This window comes from Phyllobates terribilis, unplaced genomic scaffold (assembly GCF_046119375.1).
Source record: "Phyllobates terribilis strain yellow unplaced genomic scaffold, ASM4611937v1 Scaffold_1__5_contigs__length_1240528914, whole genome shotgun sequence".
Lineage (NCBI taxonomy): Eukaryota > Metazoa > Chordata > Amphibia > Anura > Dendrobatidae > Phyllobates > Phyllobates terribilis.
The window spans coordinates 406,997,385-407,013,330 of record NW_027362761.1 but is presented as its reverse complement, the minus strand read 5'-3'; the positions used below and the strand labels follow the sequence as shown (position 1 = coordinate 407,013,330).

The 15,946-nt window shown below is 42.2% G+C and overlaps 1 protein-coding gene across 4 annotated transcripts in view; it reads left to right on the top strand.

The window, feature by feature from the left end:
- Positions 1-15,946, top strand: part of TNFAIP8 (TNF alpha induced protein 8) — a 163,261-nt gene that overhangs the window by 101,888 nt on the left and 45,427 nt on the right. The window contains exon 1 of one of the 4 annotated variants that reach the window (XM_073676927.1): positions 14,689-14,981. The exons of the other annotated variants lie outside the window; for them this stretch is intronic. Within the exon in view, the coding sequence (XP_073533028.1) occupies positions 14,951-14,981 (31 nt within the window). The 5' untranslated portion in view covers positions 14,689-14,950. Of the gene's footprint in view, positions 1-14,688; positions 14,982-15,946 lie in introns of those variants that run through there. 4 annotated transcript variants of the gene reach the window in all.

Genomic DNA, 15,946 nt, shown 5'->3' with positions numbered 1-15,946 from the left:
ATTTCTTGGCTCATTCTTGACGTTTTATCTTATGTTTCTTGTTCATAGGTGGTCGTTTTTCAGCCTTCCTTACCTTGGCCATGTCCCTGAGTATCGCACACCTTGTGCTTTTTGATACTCCAGTAACGTTGCAGCTCTGAAATATGGCAAAACTGGTGGCGAATGGCATCTTGGCAGCTTCACGCTTGATTTTCCTCAATTCATGGACAGTTATTTTGTGCCTTTTTTGGCCAACACGCTTCTTGCGACCCTGTTGGCTATTTGCCATGAAGCGCTTGATTGTTGGGTGATCACGCTTCAAAAGTTTGGAAATTTCAAGACTGCTGCATCCCTCTGCAAGACATCTCACAATTTTGGACTTTTCCGAGCCCGTCAAATCTCTCTTCTGACCCATTTTGCTAAAGGAAAGGAAGTTGCCTAATAATTAAGCACACCTTATATAGGGTGTTGATGTCATTACTCAACACCCCTCCTCATTACAGAGATGCACATCACGAGATTTACTTAATTGATAGTTGGCTCTCAAGCCTATGCAGCTTGGAGTAGGACAACATGTATAAAAAGTATCATGTGATCAAAATACTCATTTGCCTAATAATTCTGCACAAAGTGTAGTGAAAGGTATCTGTATTCACTGGCGTGGCTCTTGTCAGAAGCTGTGCACTGATAAAATTCAGTTACTGAGGGTAATTGTTCAAGAATCCTGAGAAATGTACTCATTAGATGAAACCATGAATATGAACTGTCTAAGATATCAGAAACAATGAGTTAGAAATCAAATCCAAAACCTTTTGGACCTCTGTCTTTATGTGAAAGGGAGGAAATTATATTTTCAAAAATGTTTAGAAAAAATGTTTTGGGCATGATCCTTTTCTGGTTGATGCAAAACTGAAAGATATTGTCATGGAAGACTCAACGAATTGACTGTATTTTTGAGGAATCGGAGATGCAATCAGTGTCTCCTTAAGGGACTTAAAGGGGTTGTACGGTCCAAGTCTGCAGTCAATCTGTATGACTGCAGATTTATGAATCCCCCCAGCGCACGCACTGTGTGCTACGGGAATTCGCCATTTTTTGAGTCTGGACCGGAGGGTATGTATGAGTTATACATACTCCTGGCTAGTGGGTTTTGCCTCGCTCCATACACTTGTATGGAGTGAAGCGGCGCTCCGTAGCCCACTAGAAGCCACGCCCCTGGCTGTGAGCATGTATAACTCATAGATACCTTCCGTTCCTGAAACAGAAACCGACAAATTAATTTAATGGGGCCAAACATTCAGAATGAGATGAGGTGTCCAAGTAGTGGACAACCCCTTTAATACAGTTATGAAGGAGTCCGGCATCCGGAAGAAATTGAACTTTATTTTTCCCAGGAGCGGCCGAGTTTCAATAATGCAGGAGCACCAGGATCAATTATAGTCACTGCTCACAGGACTGAGAGCGGCAGCTGTAAGAATGCCCTGGCAGTGACTGACAAACTGACGTGTGAATGAGACCTTACACGAACGCGGATGTGTGAATGTAGCCGTACAGTGATATCTATTCTGTAATGCCCTCCCACGTTCTCAGCACAGTGGTGACAGAATAAGTACCCTCTGTTATACGGCAGTGGTCCATATTGACTTTGGTATCTAAAGGGTTAAAAGATCTTCATTAGTGTCTGATCAGTGCTTTGATGTGAGGGGTTAAGCTCGCCTACATGTTACAGAAATACTGTGGATTTGCTGTGGTTCACCAAATCTATATTTCTTTAACATCCCAAAAGTATTATAAAACCAGAACCAATGACGTTTTTTGACCACGTTAACATGACAGTATTTTGTGATTAAGGCTATGTGCCCACGATGCAGAAATGCTCTGGATTTTTTCCTGAGTGTTTCTGCATCTCCCGGGCAGAAAAAACGCATGCGGATTGTACATGCGTTTTTCCTGCCAGGGACAAGCGGATGTGAAGCGTTCTTCACATGCATTTCCGCATGCGGGTTGACAAGCGCATTCCAAGCAATTTTAGCATCACTTGGAAAGTGCTTGACAACTTAGTCACACTATATAAATCCATGCAAACGGCTCGCAGCAGAAGTACCCCGACCGGCGGCACCGCTCCCTGGTCCTCCCTTCACACTTGCCTGTGCGGGTACTTCCGCTGCGAGCAGCAGAAGTACCCCGACCGGCGGCGCCGCTCCCCGGTCTTCCCTTCACACTTGCCGTCGGGAGATCAGCGGCCCTAGCCGCTGATCTCCCGACGGTAGCCGCATGGAGGTCAGAGGCGCCGCCAGACGGGGTACTTATGCTGCGAGCAGCCGGGAGATGACCAGCTGCATCGCCGCTGACCTCCGTGCAGAACAGTGTTTAAATTTGGCGCCAATATCGCTGATTGGTCGAGGCTGGCGTGTTAGTGAGGACAGGGGAGCTGCACTGCCTGTGCAGGTACTTCCGCTACGAGCAGCCGGGAGATGACCGGCTTGGGCCGGTCATCTCCCGGGTGCTCGCAGCAGAAGTATCCCGACAGGCGGCGCCGCCGGTCGGGGTACTTATGCTGCGAGCAGCCGGGAGATGACCGGCTAGCGCTGGTCATCTCCCGGCTGCATCGCCGCTGTCCTCCGTGCGGCAGATGAGCCGCTAACGGCCGCCATCTTGTTCTGAAATCCCGCGTTGCTGATTGGCCGCGGCCGGACCAATCAGCGACGCGGTATTTCCTAGACAGACAGACGGAATAAGACGATTATATATATATATATATATATATATATATATATATATATATATATATATATATATATATATATATATATATATATATATATATTAGATTACAAAGTGTTTTCTTTGTGCACTACTTGGTGGCTCACTCACTATTTATTTATTTTATTTTAGCAATGCTGAGGTTCCTGAAATTTAGTAAATCATCAGCATGTCTACACTTGGCAGCCGAAATTGATAATGGCTTCCTCCTCTTGTCTGGATGCTGGGTTACATGCTGCTGTCACATGACCCTTTTACATTCCATCTTGCAGCTACATTTGTTCATGTTTTTCTATAGAATCCTATTTATTAATGCATCGGACTATAATATATAAATTACCATTTTTTAGGGAATCTGTGGCAACATTTGTAAGGCATACTTTACACTTAGAAAAGTTGACCCATCAAAATTCAACATTTTTACATCATAATCCTTCCTAATGCTCTTTGGAGTGGTGTGTAAGGGGGTAAAAATACTTTCCGATTACCATCTTGTCCAGTTTCCTGCACCTCTTCGGTTCCACGTGACCATTCTGCAGTTTTGCCGGATCACACAGGTTCTACTGTATGGGGCAATAGCTGCCTTTTCATTGTAAGTCTATGAGACTCAGAACAAGGCTTCATAGAATTCTATTGAGAACGTGACTTCCGGTCCACACACAAACCCCTGTGTGATCTTGCTATTATGTTTTAAAATAAGGTAGCGCAGAAAAGGACCGGAGCAGTGCTGAAAACTAGGGAAGATGGTGATTGGGAAGCATTTTAATAATAATTACACACCATCATGTACATAATTAGGAGGGATTATAGAGTAAAAATTTTGATGAGACTTAAACATAAATTCCGACAATCAGGATTACTAGGAGTTACTGCATCAGTTTTCATTATAAACAGCAATCCTGATGCAGTGCCAGATCTGTCAAATCACAATCTACCGTGCCCATCAGACATCATTGTGTCTTGTTATAGAAGCAGTTTTAGAAATATTTCCTGGGAAGGTTCCTTAAAGGGAATATGTCAGTAGAATCAACCCTCCTAAGCAGTCTAAATTGGCATGCAGGTCATAGAAAGTTGAATAAAATGATAGCTTGATTTGTGATATGATGTGTTATTCCTGAGGAATCCACATTTTTCTAAATGTGTAAGTAATCTGTTAAGATCTATGGGCCGGACAGAGATCTCCCTGAGAATCTGCCTCCAGAGCTGGGCATTACCAGTGTGAGACATGTATACCTCATTCCAAATTAATATACAAATGCTATTTTTCTCTGGTTTTCCTAAATGGTCAATGCAAATGAGTCAGTATAATGTTCAAATCATCACCTATTAAGTATAAATTACATGTTGTTCGATAAACCTCCCAATGATAATAGTAACATATGAACCCTTCTTTGATATCGCCTTCACAATTCTTGCTTCCATTTAACTTGTAGGTTTTTGAACAGTTCTGCTTAAATTTCTTTGCAGGATGTCAGAATAGCCTCCCAAAGCTGCTGTTGTGATGTGGACGGTCTCCCACCCTCATAGACCTTTTGCTTGAGGATACTCCAAAGGTTCTCAATAGGTTTGAGGTCAGGAGAGGATGGTGGCCACACAATGAGTTTCTCTCCTTTTTATACCCCTAGTAGCCAATGACTCAGAGGTATTCTTTGCAGCATGAGATGATGTATTGTCATGCATTAAGATTATTTTGCTATGGATGGAAGAAAGTGGTCAGTCAGAAGCTCTATATACTTTGCTCAGGTAATTTTCACACCTTCGGGGACCCTAAAGGGGCCTACCAGCTCTCTCCCATTATTTCAGCCCCAAACATGACTCCACCACTTCTTCGCTGACGTCGCAGCTGTCAGCAAAGAGGGTCATGGTGGCCATCCAACAACCATCCACTGCTGCTCCATCCATCTGGACCATCCGGGGTTGCACGGCACTCATCAGTAAAGAATATTTTAAAATTAGTCTTCATATATGTCTGGACCCACTGCAACCATTTCTGTTTGGGGAGCACGGTTTAACCCCTTTAAAGCCTGGGGCGTATTAGTACGCTCCAGGCCATCACCCCTGGTTCAGTGAGGGCTCCGGCGTTGATCCCGCACTGAACCGGGCATATGTCAGCTGATTCTTACAGCTGTCATGATCCACCCGCGGCTGTTAACCAGTTAAACGCCGCTGTCAATCTATGACGGTTACATTTAACAGCTTCGCGCCGGAAGCGTGGCCTTAGCCCCGCCTATCACTGACACCGTCACATGATCGCGGGTCACTGATGGGTGGGCATGGCAATTCGGGGTCTGCAGCAGACCCCTGTGGTTGTCATGTCTCGCTAGCTATGAGCGTCACTCGTCCTGCAAAAAATAAGCCCTCACATGGCCATATTGACCGAAAAATAAAAAAAAGCTATGGCTCTGGGAAGAAGGGGAGCAAAAATCGAAAATGCAAAAACTGAAAAACCCAAGGTCCTTCAGGGGTTAAGGGTGGCCGAATAGTAGGTTTATGCACAACTGCAAGTTTCTAGAGCTTCTTACGCCTTGAGGTTCACTGGACTCCGGGGGCAACAGCAGCTTCAAATACCAGTTTGCTACTTTGTTATGGTATTTTAGCAGCTGCTCTCTTAATCCGATGAACTTGTCTGGCAGAAACCTTTCTCATTATGCCCTTATCTGCACAAACCCTTTTCTGCTTGGTATCAGCCACAGATCTGTTCACAGTACGATGATCAGGTTTATGTTTTTGTGAAATGTCTAATGTTTTCATGCCTTGTCCAAGGCATTGCACTATTTGATGGTTTTTAGCAGGAGAGTGTTTTTCTTTCACATATTGCTTGAAACATGTGGCGTGTCACCACATTTGACCTATCTAAACTATTAATATGGTCATATAAACTGCTGAAGAAAAGTCCTAGTTGTATGCCTCATATCAGATGCCTTGAGAAATCCTCTTTTATCACTTTATGTAAATGACCTCTTCCAAGTTAAGGGGAGGATGTTGCCTGGAAGATAACTCTGCCTCCAGAAAAAAACATTCATTATTAGGCTGTGGGCCCATGATGCATTTTTTAAGCGTTTCCGCATCGGCAATTCCGCTGCAGAAACGCTTAAAAAACGCTTGGTAGAAGGTCTGCCATGTTCCCCAATGATAATCCGCATGTGCTGTACACATGCTGCGGAAATTTCCACTGCGGAAAAAAACGCAGCACTACCAATTATTTTGCGGCCATTGACTTGCATTGGAACGCATGGAATCCGCATCACTGGATCTGTACATGCGGATTACATGCGTTTCAATGTGCGGATGGAACCCGGGTCTGGAGGAGAGGAGACTCTCTTCGAGACCCGGGTACCATAGAACCTGTAAAAAAAAAAAAAGAATAAAATAAAAAATAAACATTATACTTACCTTCTGATGGCCCCCGGTGTCTTTGTCCTGGATTGCCGGCAGATTGCGGTGGACTCAAGGACCTGCCATGACGTCATTTAGTCATGTGACTGGTCACGTGACCGCTGACGTCTGCAGGTCCTTTCAGTGTACCGCAAGCTGCTGGCAAGCCAAGACGGATCGAATAAAGACACCGGGGGCCATCAGAAGGTAAGTATAATATTTATTTTTTAACATTCTTTCGGTCACATTATATAAATCCATGCCGTCTGCATATATAGTGTGACCAAGTTGACAAGCACTTTCCAAGTGATGCTAAAATCGCTTGGAAAGTCCTTGTCAACCCGCATGCGGAAATGCAAGTGAAGAACACTTCACATCCGCATGTCCCTGGCCGGAAAACGCATGTACAATCCGCATGTACAATCCGCATGTACAATCCGCATGTACAATCCGCATGCGTTTTTTTTCTGCCAGGGAAATGCAGAAACGCTCAGGAAAAAATCCGGAGCATTTTTGCATCGTGGGCACATAGCCTAAATGAACATTATTTGTTTTGTATATAATATCCAGATATTAGGCTTAGGGTACCGTCCCATTTCTCCACATGCAAAAAAAATCAGATTTTTCTGATCAGACTTTTTCTTCACCTTCTCCATTCTGTCAGTCTGTGAAAATCGGACCACACTCGGATGTCATCCAAGTGTGATCCGAATTTTTTCATGGACCCATAGAATTGCATTGCTCATTTTGATCTGACACTTGGATCAAAGTGGGACATGTCTCTGATTTTTTCCACAGACCACTCAGTTCAAGGAAAGAATGGGACATGTGGACAGCGAAATAGAATACGAGTGCCATCTGTGAAAACCACGGATTTCACTTGTCTGAGAAGATCGGTCGTGTGTACGAGCCCTTATACAATCTACCATTTAATTACACTAGGTGTAATCCATGCACTTTTGAAAATGAAACTATGTTAGTATAAGGGTTAATCACAATTTACTGTATTGTTGGAGATTTGTGATGTAATATATGATCTGGCTAGTAGAGGGCAGCAACGCGAGGCCTGAGTTAGAGCACAGGGGTTTTCGCAGTTGGTGAGCGGTTGGAGGTAGGCAAAGAAGAGACCGGAGGGAAGTGGAGGTGCGGATCCTTGGGGAAAGTCTGGAAAGAGTGGTGTGACTCTGGATCTGTTGTTGGTGACTCTGGGATGCGTTGTTCAGTTTGATATAAGCCGACTTGGTGAGGACAGCCAAGTACACAGCATCTTGGGCTATGCCACGTGAGGCCTTATCTCTAAGGACTTGGGGATGCCCTGCGTTGGAGAGATCAGGAACCCTTAGAGCTTCAAGATGGCGTTTCTGATTATTCGGGACTCAGTCCAGCAAGGAATATTCTACTTCAGTCTCAGGACATACCGGTACCATCTTACATCTGAATATATATATGCGCATAAATAAATAGCCTTATAGAGGTCTAGTTAGGAGAAAAGGCCTGTTCTGTAAGAGACATTTCGAAAACTCCTCCGAGTATGCGATTACTAGAGTATTGGCAGAACACTGTTGTTTTATTGATTTATGCATAGAAAGGGTTAATCGCGTTGTACTTTGCTTGCATATAACTGTTAATTCTGTTTAAGTATACCTGCATATACCCTTATTCAGTGTTATTGAGAGTAAGGGCTCATACCCATATGTGTGGAAAAAAAGTTCCTATCACTGGACCGAAAAAATGGACGAGTATCATGCAATTTTCTCCTCTAGCATCCGTGTGACATCCGTATGCAATGCGATTTTAAAATGGGCTTTTACATAGGGGAATTGTCTAGGGCTTTTACACCGTTTTCTATGGCAATATTCTTCACTACATATATAAATATGCATATATAGATAGATGCATACATAAAATCAGATTTATATATACATACACAAAATCAGATTTATATATATAAATATGTGAGTGATATATATATTTTGTGCATGTAATTTATTGTTAAATTAAAGAATTCATTTAAAGAAAGATTGGCGTGGGGTTCCCCGTAATTTTGTCTAGCAGAGGATAAGCAGACGGCTGGGGCAGATGTTTGAAGCCTGGGAAGGGGGCAAAACCCACGGAGCTTCCCAGGCTACTAATATCTGCCCCCCAGCTGAATACTTAGCCTTCAACTGGCTATTAAAATGGGGGACCCCCAAAGAAAATTACGTGGGGTCCCCCCTATATTAACAGCTAGCAAAGGCTATGCAGACAGCTGGGGGCTGATATTAATAGCCTATTGAGGGGCCATGAACATTGGCCCCCTCCGAGGCTAGAAACAGCCGCCCTCAGCCGCCCCAGAAATGGCGCTTCCATAGTAAATATTTATATTATCTAATCTTTGTGCGTGTCTACTGATTGCTGCTGTTCTCCTTGTCCTGTGGCCGCCCCTTGTCCATGTTTCATTAGTTAGCTGCTTTATTTCATATTTTGGCTCTGCTCAAGTTCTGTGTGCGTTGTGTTTTTTTTTTTTTTTTCTTGTGGCCTACAGCACCTTTAATATTTAATTTTTAGCAATGAGTTTGCATATTGAGTGGTTTATGGCCACATACAGTCATATGAAAAAGTTTGGGCACCCTTATTAATCTTGAGCTTAATGTTTTATAAAAATTGTTGTTTTTGTAACAGCTATTTCAGTTTGATATATGTAATAACTGTTGGACACAGTAATGTTTCTGCCTTGAAATGAGGTTTATTGTACTAACAGAAAATGTGCAATCTGCATTCAAACAAAATTTGACAGGTGCATAAGTATGGGCACCTCACCAGAAAAGTGACATTAATATTTAGTAGATCCTCCTTTTGCAAAAATAACAGCCTCTAGTCGCTTCCGGTAGCTTTTAATGATTTCCTGGATCCTGGATGAAGGTATTTTTGACCATTCCTCTTTACAAAACAATTCCAGTTCAGTTAAGTTTGATGGTCGCTGAGCATGGACAGCCCTCTTCAAATGATCCCACAGATGTTCAATGATATTCAGGTCTGGGGACTGGGATGGCCATTCCAGAACATTGTAATTGTTCCTCTGCATGAATGCCTGAGTAGATTTGGAGCGGTGTTTTGGATCATTGTCTTGCTGAAAGATCCATCCCCTGCGTAACTTCAACTTTATCACTGATTCTTGAAAATTATTGTCAAGAATCTGCTGATACTGAGTGGAATCCATGCGTCCCTCAACTTTAACAAGATTCCTGGTGCCGGCATGGGCCACACAGCCCCAAAGCATGATGGAACCTCCACCAAATTTTACTGTGGGTAGCAAGTGTTTTTCTTGGAATGCTGTGTTTTTTTGCCGCCATGCATAATGCCTTTTTGTATGACCAAACAACTCAATCTTGGTTTCATCAGTCCACAGGACCTTCTTCCAAAAAGAAATTGGCTTCTCCAAATGTGCTTTTGCATACCTCAGCTGACTCTGTTTGTGGCGTGCTTGCAGAAACAGCTTCTTTCGCATCATTCTCCCATACAGCTTTTCCTTGTGCAAAGTGCGTTGCATAGTTGACCGATGCACAGTGACACCATCTGCAGCAAGTTGATGCTGCAGCTCTCTGGAGGTGGTCTGAGGATTGTCCTTGACTGATCTCACCATTCTTCTTCTCTGCCTTTCTGATGTTTTTCTAGGCCTGCCACTTCTGGCCTTAACAAGAACTGTCCCTGTGTTCTTCCATTTCCTTACTATGTTCCTCACAGTGGAAACTGACAGGTTAAATCTCCGAGACAGCTTTTTGTATCCTTCCCCTGAACAACTATGTTGAATAATCTTTGTTTTCAGATCATTTGACAGTTGTTTTGAGGAGCCCATGATGCCACTCTTCAGAGGAGATTCAAACAGGAGAACAACTTGCAAGTGGCCACTTTAAGTAGCTTTTCTCATGATTGCATACACCTGGCTATGAAGTTCAAAGCTCGATGAGGTTACAAAACAAAAAAAAGTGCTTTAGTAAGTCAGTAAAAAGTAGGTAGGAGTATTTAAAACAAGAAAATGATAAGGGTGCCCATACTTATGCACCTGTCAAATTTTGTTTGAATGCAGATTGCACATTTTCTGTTAGTAATGTTTCTGCCTTGAAATGAGGTTTATTGTACTGTGTTCAACAGTTATTACATATATCAAACTGAAATAGATGTTGCAAAAACAACAATTTTTATAAAACATTAAGCTTAAGATTAATAGGGGTGCCCAAACTTTTTCATATAGCTGTATCTGCAATTTCACAATTATTCAGTTCTTGAATATTTTTTTGTCTTCTGACATTCCATAGCGAAATAAAGCTAGAATAGATAGGGATCTAGTAGCTAGAGATCACGTGTCCCTTTCTCTCAGATTTCAAAGCAATGTTGTTGTGCTTTCCAGTGACTCAATTTCGCACGCATATGCGGGACTGCATGGTGGTGGCAAGCTCTGTTCACATCACTTTGACATAGATCATAATGCAACATAGGCCAGACATGTACAGTAAGCATAGCTGGCATATGATTGACAACCCTACATCTTGATTAGATTTTACTTTTTATAGAGTATACATGTTTTTTGATTTCCATTTAAAAGTTTTCAACACCTAGTAAGCAAATCAGAGGGGAAATCCCATCCACACATGCATGTTCCTGGGGATAAAGGTGACCTTTTTCTTATGTGTAGAGTATCTGGCATGTTCACACTGTTGTACTTGTTGCAAATCTTTATTGCTACAAATTCAGTCCAAAGCTAGCAGGTAATCCAATCTATTGCAATTTTTTTGTCTGTTTTTATTTATTGTTTTAGTAAATTTGCTGCCAAATCCGACAATCTGTAGCAACAATTGGCATGTAACAGTAAGCAGATTCTGCTGGGGATTTAAAGGCCATTTGTGCCATATCTGTGTTCTACGGATTTGTAATCTGACATCCATAATCTGCCAGAGGCACAAAATATAGATCGGAGATTAAAATGTTAAGGAAGCAATTAACTTTTTCTTTTTTCAGATTTTATATCCATCGTTGAGTAATTGATCCACTGAATGTCGTATTACTTAGGCCACTTTCTTACGGCTGTTTTGTTATTTTTCTATGCAAGAAAAAAAACAGACCGTGTCTGGATCAGATTTTTGGTCATTTTGTCAAATTTTACCATCAACGTCTTTGTATTTTCTTGTATGCAAAAAGATAAAAATGTGGGTATAAAACATTAAAAAAGATGACTTCCATGTGCTGCTTTTTTTTTTATTGACCTATTAACTTTTTATGCGCAATTCAAATTAGAATTGGACTTTTCTCTGTTTTTTGGGAGTTTTTTTTGCATACAATCCATGAAAAACACAGAAAACGTATAAGATAATCGGATTTGTGAAAGGAACCTAACAGATTCTTTCTCCGGCTTCATGAGTAGTGTGGACTTTTATAGGGTCCAAACAAACCACAATGAGACCACACAGTATGTTCACACATGGCAAAGTGGCTGCAGATATACTCATATCATTAATTAAAAATGTATTCTATAAATTGGGTTTTAAAAATCTAGTGCAAATGTTGTATATGCATTGAAGGATTTCTTCATTAGAAACTTGCAATAAATCTGCCTAATTCTCTGTAGATCCGGCTGTGGCCCACTTATTTTCTGGACCATTTATTTTAAGTATATAGCGCCATCATATTCCACAGCGCTTTACAGACATTATTATCATCACTGTCCCCATTGGGTCTCGCAATCTAGATTCCCTATCAGTATGTCTTTGGAGTGTTGGGAGGAGGAAACCCAGGCAAACATGGAGTGAACATACAAACTCCTTGCAGATGTTGTCCTTGGGGAGATTTGAACCCAGGACCCCACCGCTGCAGTTCTAACCACTGAGCCACCGTGCTGCCCAAATTGGAGCACGCCAAGTATATTGTTGTTTGAGATATATATTTTGAAAGAGCCCATTTAAAACTTCTTAACAACATTCTCATCATAGGTTAATAAATAAAGTATGAACACGGCTTCAAGTCAGGTACATGCGGTTGTGTTTCATAGCTGGCATCTGCCTGTAACTGCAGGAAGCTAGCACAGATCGGTGAAGTTTCACCATTTAAATCCCTCTGTCAATCTCTGTCCATATGCAGGGATTGACACCTAAATTGCAGGAAAGTGACAAACTCTCAATGTTGAGAATAAGACTACATTCACACACCTTGTGACACGTCACAGATCTGCACTGCCCCATAGTATAACAATGGGCTGACTGCTATCCGATAAAAGACCAGATAGCGCTCGGACATGTTATACTTCACTGTGAGCAAGCTCAAAATCCTATTCTCATTTGGATTTTTTGGATCAGACTCTACCACTAAAGTCTACGTGGAACCATTTAAAATGGATGAGACACTGAACACATACTTTATACTTCACAGTTCCATCTTTTGCTAACTGATACATTGTTCGGTGCTGGCGTCTCAGTGGTCTTGGCGCAGGCTCTCCCAGGCCTCACGTGATGTAACAAGTCATCCAGTCATCCGCCACTTCACTCTCCCTTTCTTCGTATGTAACTCACATCCGGAGGAATTGATAGCTGCGGCTGCTCTCTCACTTCTTCTAGATGTTTGATTTACTGAAGGAGGGGAGAGTGAAGCCAGCGCTGATTGGCTGCAGGGAGAGTGAAGCCAGCGCTGATTGGCTGCAGGGAGAGTGAAGCCAGCGCTGATTGGCTGCAGGGATCGCATGAGTCTGTGCCGACATCGCTGGAGTGGCGCCCACATCGTCGGTGAGCCTAATGTTATTACTTTATAAGGGTGAAACGTGATTGAGAAGGAGTTGTCGGAGTAGTGGACAACCCCTTCAAGAGTGAATGGCTAAAAAAGGTCCAAAAAATAAAAGAAATGAGGAAAAATCCTGAAGCAACTAGGATGACACTTCAGAAATAAACCGATCCATTTCTATTTGATAGGAGCACTCATGTGGATGTGAGAATGTAGCCTAAACATTGATGATCTTTCCTAAGTAAGGCTAAACCATAACAGATTAATCGGTGGGCATGTGACCTGCAGAATGGTCAGTGCTTGGTATTAACCAGCACATTCAGCTGTGCCTATCTCAGGTCTATGTAATTATGATATGCTTTGACAGTGTGTGGAGCATCTGTGCTAATGGCCCTGATAAATACCATACAGTCAAAACACAAAGGGAAAATGACTGACTCAATTTAGAGCCTGCAGTTATAAATCCACTGTCAAAGAACATTTGTTTCTGCTGCAAAAACTGCAAGTCTGAGTGCATCAGAACCACTTTCACCTCCATAATCTGCACACAGAGACTCCGATTCCAGTGATGTGTCACTTACTGAGCTCACTGCTTGCTGTCATTTTGATAAAATCACTCTTTTGCCTGCTGTTCTTTGAATGCTGAGCTGTGTATAACCCCGCACCCACCACTGTTTGTCAGCTTTCTGCCCATGTACAATGTACACAGAAATCTTACAATCGGTGGAGGTGGGGTTATACATGAATATGGATGACTACATGGCAGCAGATTTACTAGTCCTCTAATCATCTCCTGCTGATGAAACAGTGACTACACTAAGCAGCCCAGTAAGTGACACATCTGTGTAATCAGTGTCTCTGCCTCTACATTATGCTGCTGTCAGGTGGCAAAAACCTTCTGACAGAATCCCTTTAACCGAGTTATGCGTTCGGCTGTTTTTTGGCACTCCCATGTAAATGAATGGAGCAGCATTGCTTATGATCGACCACTGCTCCATTCACATAGGACTCTTCAGTGCCCTAGTTCTCGGGGAGCTATTTCCTATCGGGAATAAGGTAATACTTGAGACAGGTCCTTTAAAATACAAGAAGGTATGCTCTACCAGACTATATGGAGTTATTACTTACTACATTTATAGTGATATTTGATGCTGCTATTTGAATGTGCATTTATTACGAAGTTCACATCACTATATAAAGAAAAGCATCTGATTTCCATCCAGGAACACAGACGATTGTTCATCTGTACTATCATCCGTATGACATCCGTTTTTATACATTAGCAGTTAGGAAACTGAATTTGGTCTAGTACAGGCTCTATGTTAATAATTGCAATGTAGCCATAAAAATCGGGTGCAATATAGATGATCTGTATGAGATCTAATTTTTTTTTTTTTTTGTGCACCCAAAAATTCTGAATAGTTTGAAAAAACTCTGAATAGCCCCCCAAAATCCCAGAGATTATCTTTGAAAATACTACTTTTATGGTGACTTCTTTATTTACATGGAGTCTCTGGCTCCTAACGCCGTACTGTTTGTTTCCCCAATTATGTGTCAGTATGCAGCTTCTCCCACTGTCCTGCTTGTGTGAGCCCAGCCCGGGTCGTTACATGACACACTTCTGACTATGACATTTTCTAGGGCTGAGCATGAGTAACATCAATGCTGCTGCTGCTGGAGCTATTAGCCTTAGGGAGCAAAGCTATAACAATCACTTTAAAGAAATCCTGAACATGCAGCATTGCTCAGTCCAACTCCTTCCTGTAATCCAGTCATGTTGCAACTAGCATCACCCCACCTCTCCAAAGAACAAAAAAAAATCCTAAATTCCCAGGAAGACACTGTGTGTGTGGACTGTTGTGCTGCACTCTTGGAGCCATGTTTGGAGGAACTGCCTGTCTCCAGACAGTGGCTGAGAAGGGGATGGTTCTCCTTTTATACCGCCTTCTTGTGATTGGCCAAACTTGCAGAACTTTCCTCTTTTCATCCTGACTTTTTTTTTTTTTTTTTTTTTTGAGAAGTTGACTTGCTGCTTCTCTGCTGCTCAGTGTGCACGTCAGCTGTAATCTGGTCTCCAGTGCCGGACACCATGAGCTCAGAGTCAGATGAACCGAAGGAAGGTATGTCTGTATCTTCTATTTCACCTCGATTTCTAAACTTTTTGCATATTCCACTATGAAATGTAGGAATCCTGAACTCTTGGCTGAGCTTCTGCTCAGATAGTGTTCAGCCATTATGTATGAAAATCTGGCATATTCATCTGAAGCCCTGTTTTTTAGATTTCTGGGATGAGGAGCTCCAGTGTTGGCTTGCATATGTTTTTGGTAGATTTCGGCCAGCAGATCTCCACTTGCATTGGACAGTGATGTGCTCCTCTCAGTAGACAACTGTTTGTTGTGGAGCTGCAGGGCTCCAGATTTCTGCAGCTCGCAGGCGAAGACTTCAAAGTTTCAGCTGAGCAATGAAGATCTCTATTTTTGGCTGCAAAACGATATTTCCTCTTTCTTCTTAAAGTTCTTCTTTCACCAAGGGATGTGTGAATAAATTGCACACTGCACAACTCTGTTTGGAAAACTGGAAGCCTGCCAGTAAAAGCAATTTAGAAAGAATGGTTTGATCAATTTTAATATAACTTCCAACGTTTTGAGTTTTTTTTTTTTTTGGCCATATAAGTTAGTCGCCCAATATAGATCAGTAGAAATACTCAAAAGTAGAGGAAAACTCACCGTGAATAATAGACATCTGCAAGCTGTTTTCAAGCTGCCGGTTTGTTTCATTCAGTAAATGTGAAGTGGCGCAGACTTTGGCAGTAAAGAATAGAAGTACTGAATGATTATCCGGGGCATGTGCTCATGCTAGGTACGTTTGTCAATCGAAAATGAATCCTCGCTCTGTTTGAATAAGCGGTGGGGTATTGGCCCGAGGCCTGAAATGAACTGAAGTTTTTCCTGTCTTGAGTGTTTTGACAAAGTGCATTCTTATGGGAAGTCTGACATTCCAGGCCGGCATTGCTGAAGGACAGGAATGGTGTCCGCTCCAGACACCTAAATCTCCAGAAGTTATCTGTACACACTATAAAAGGACT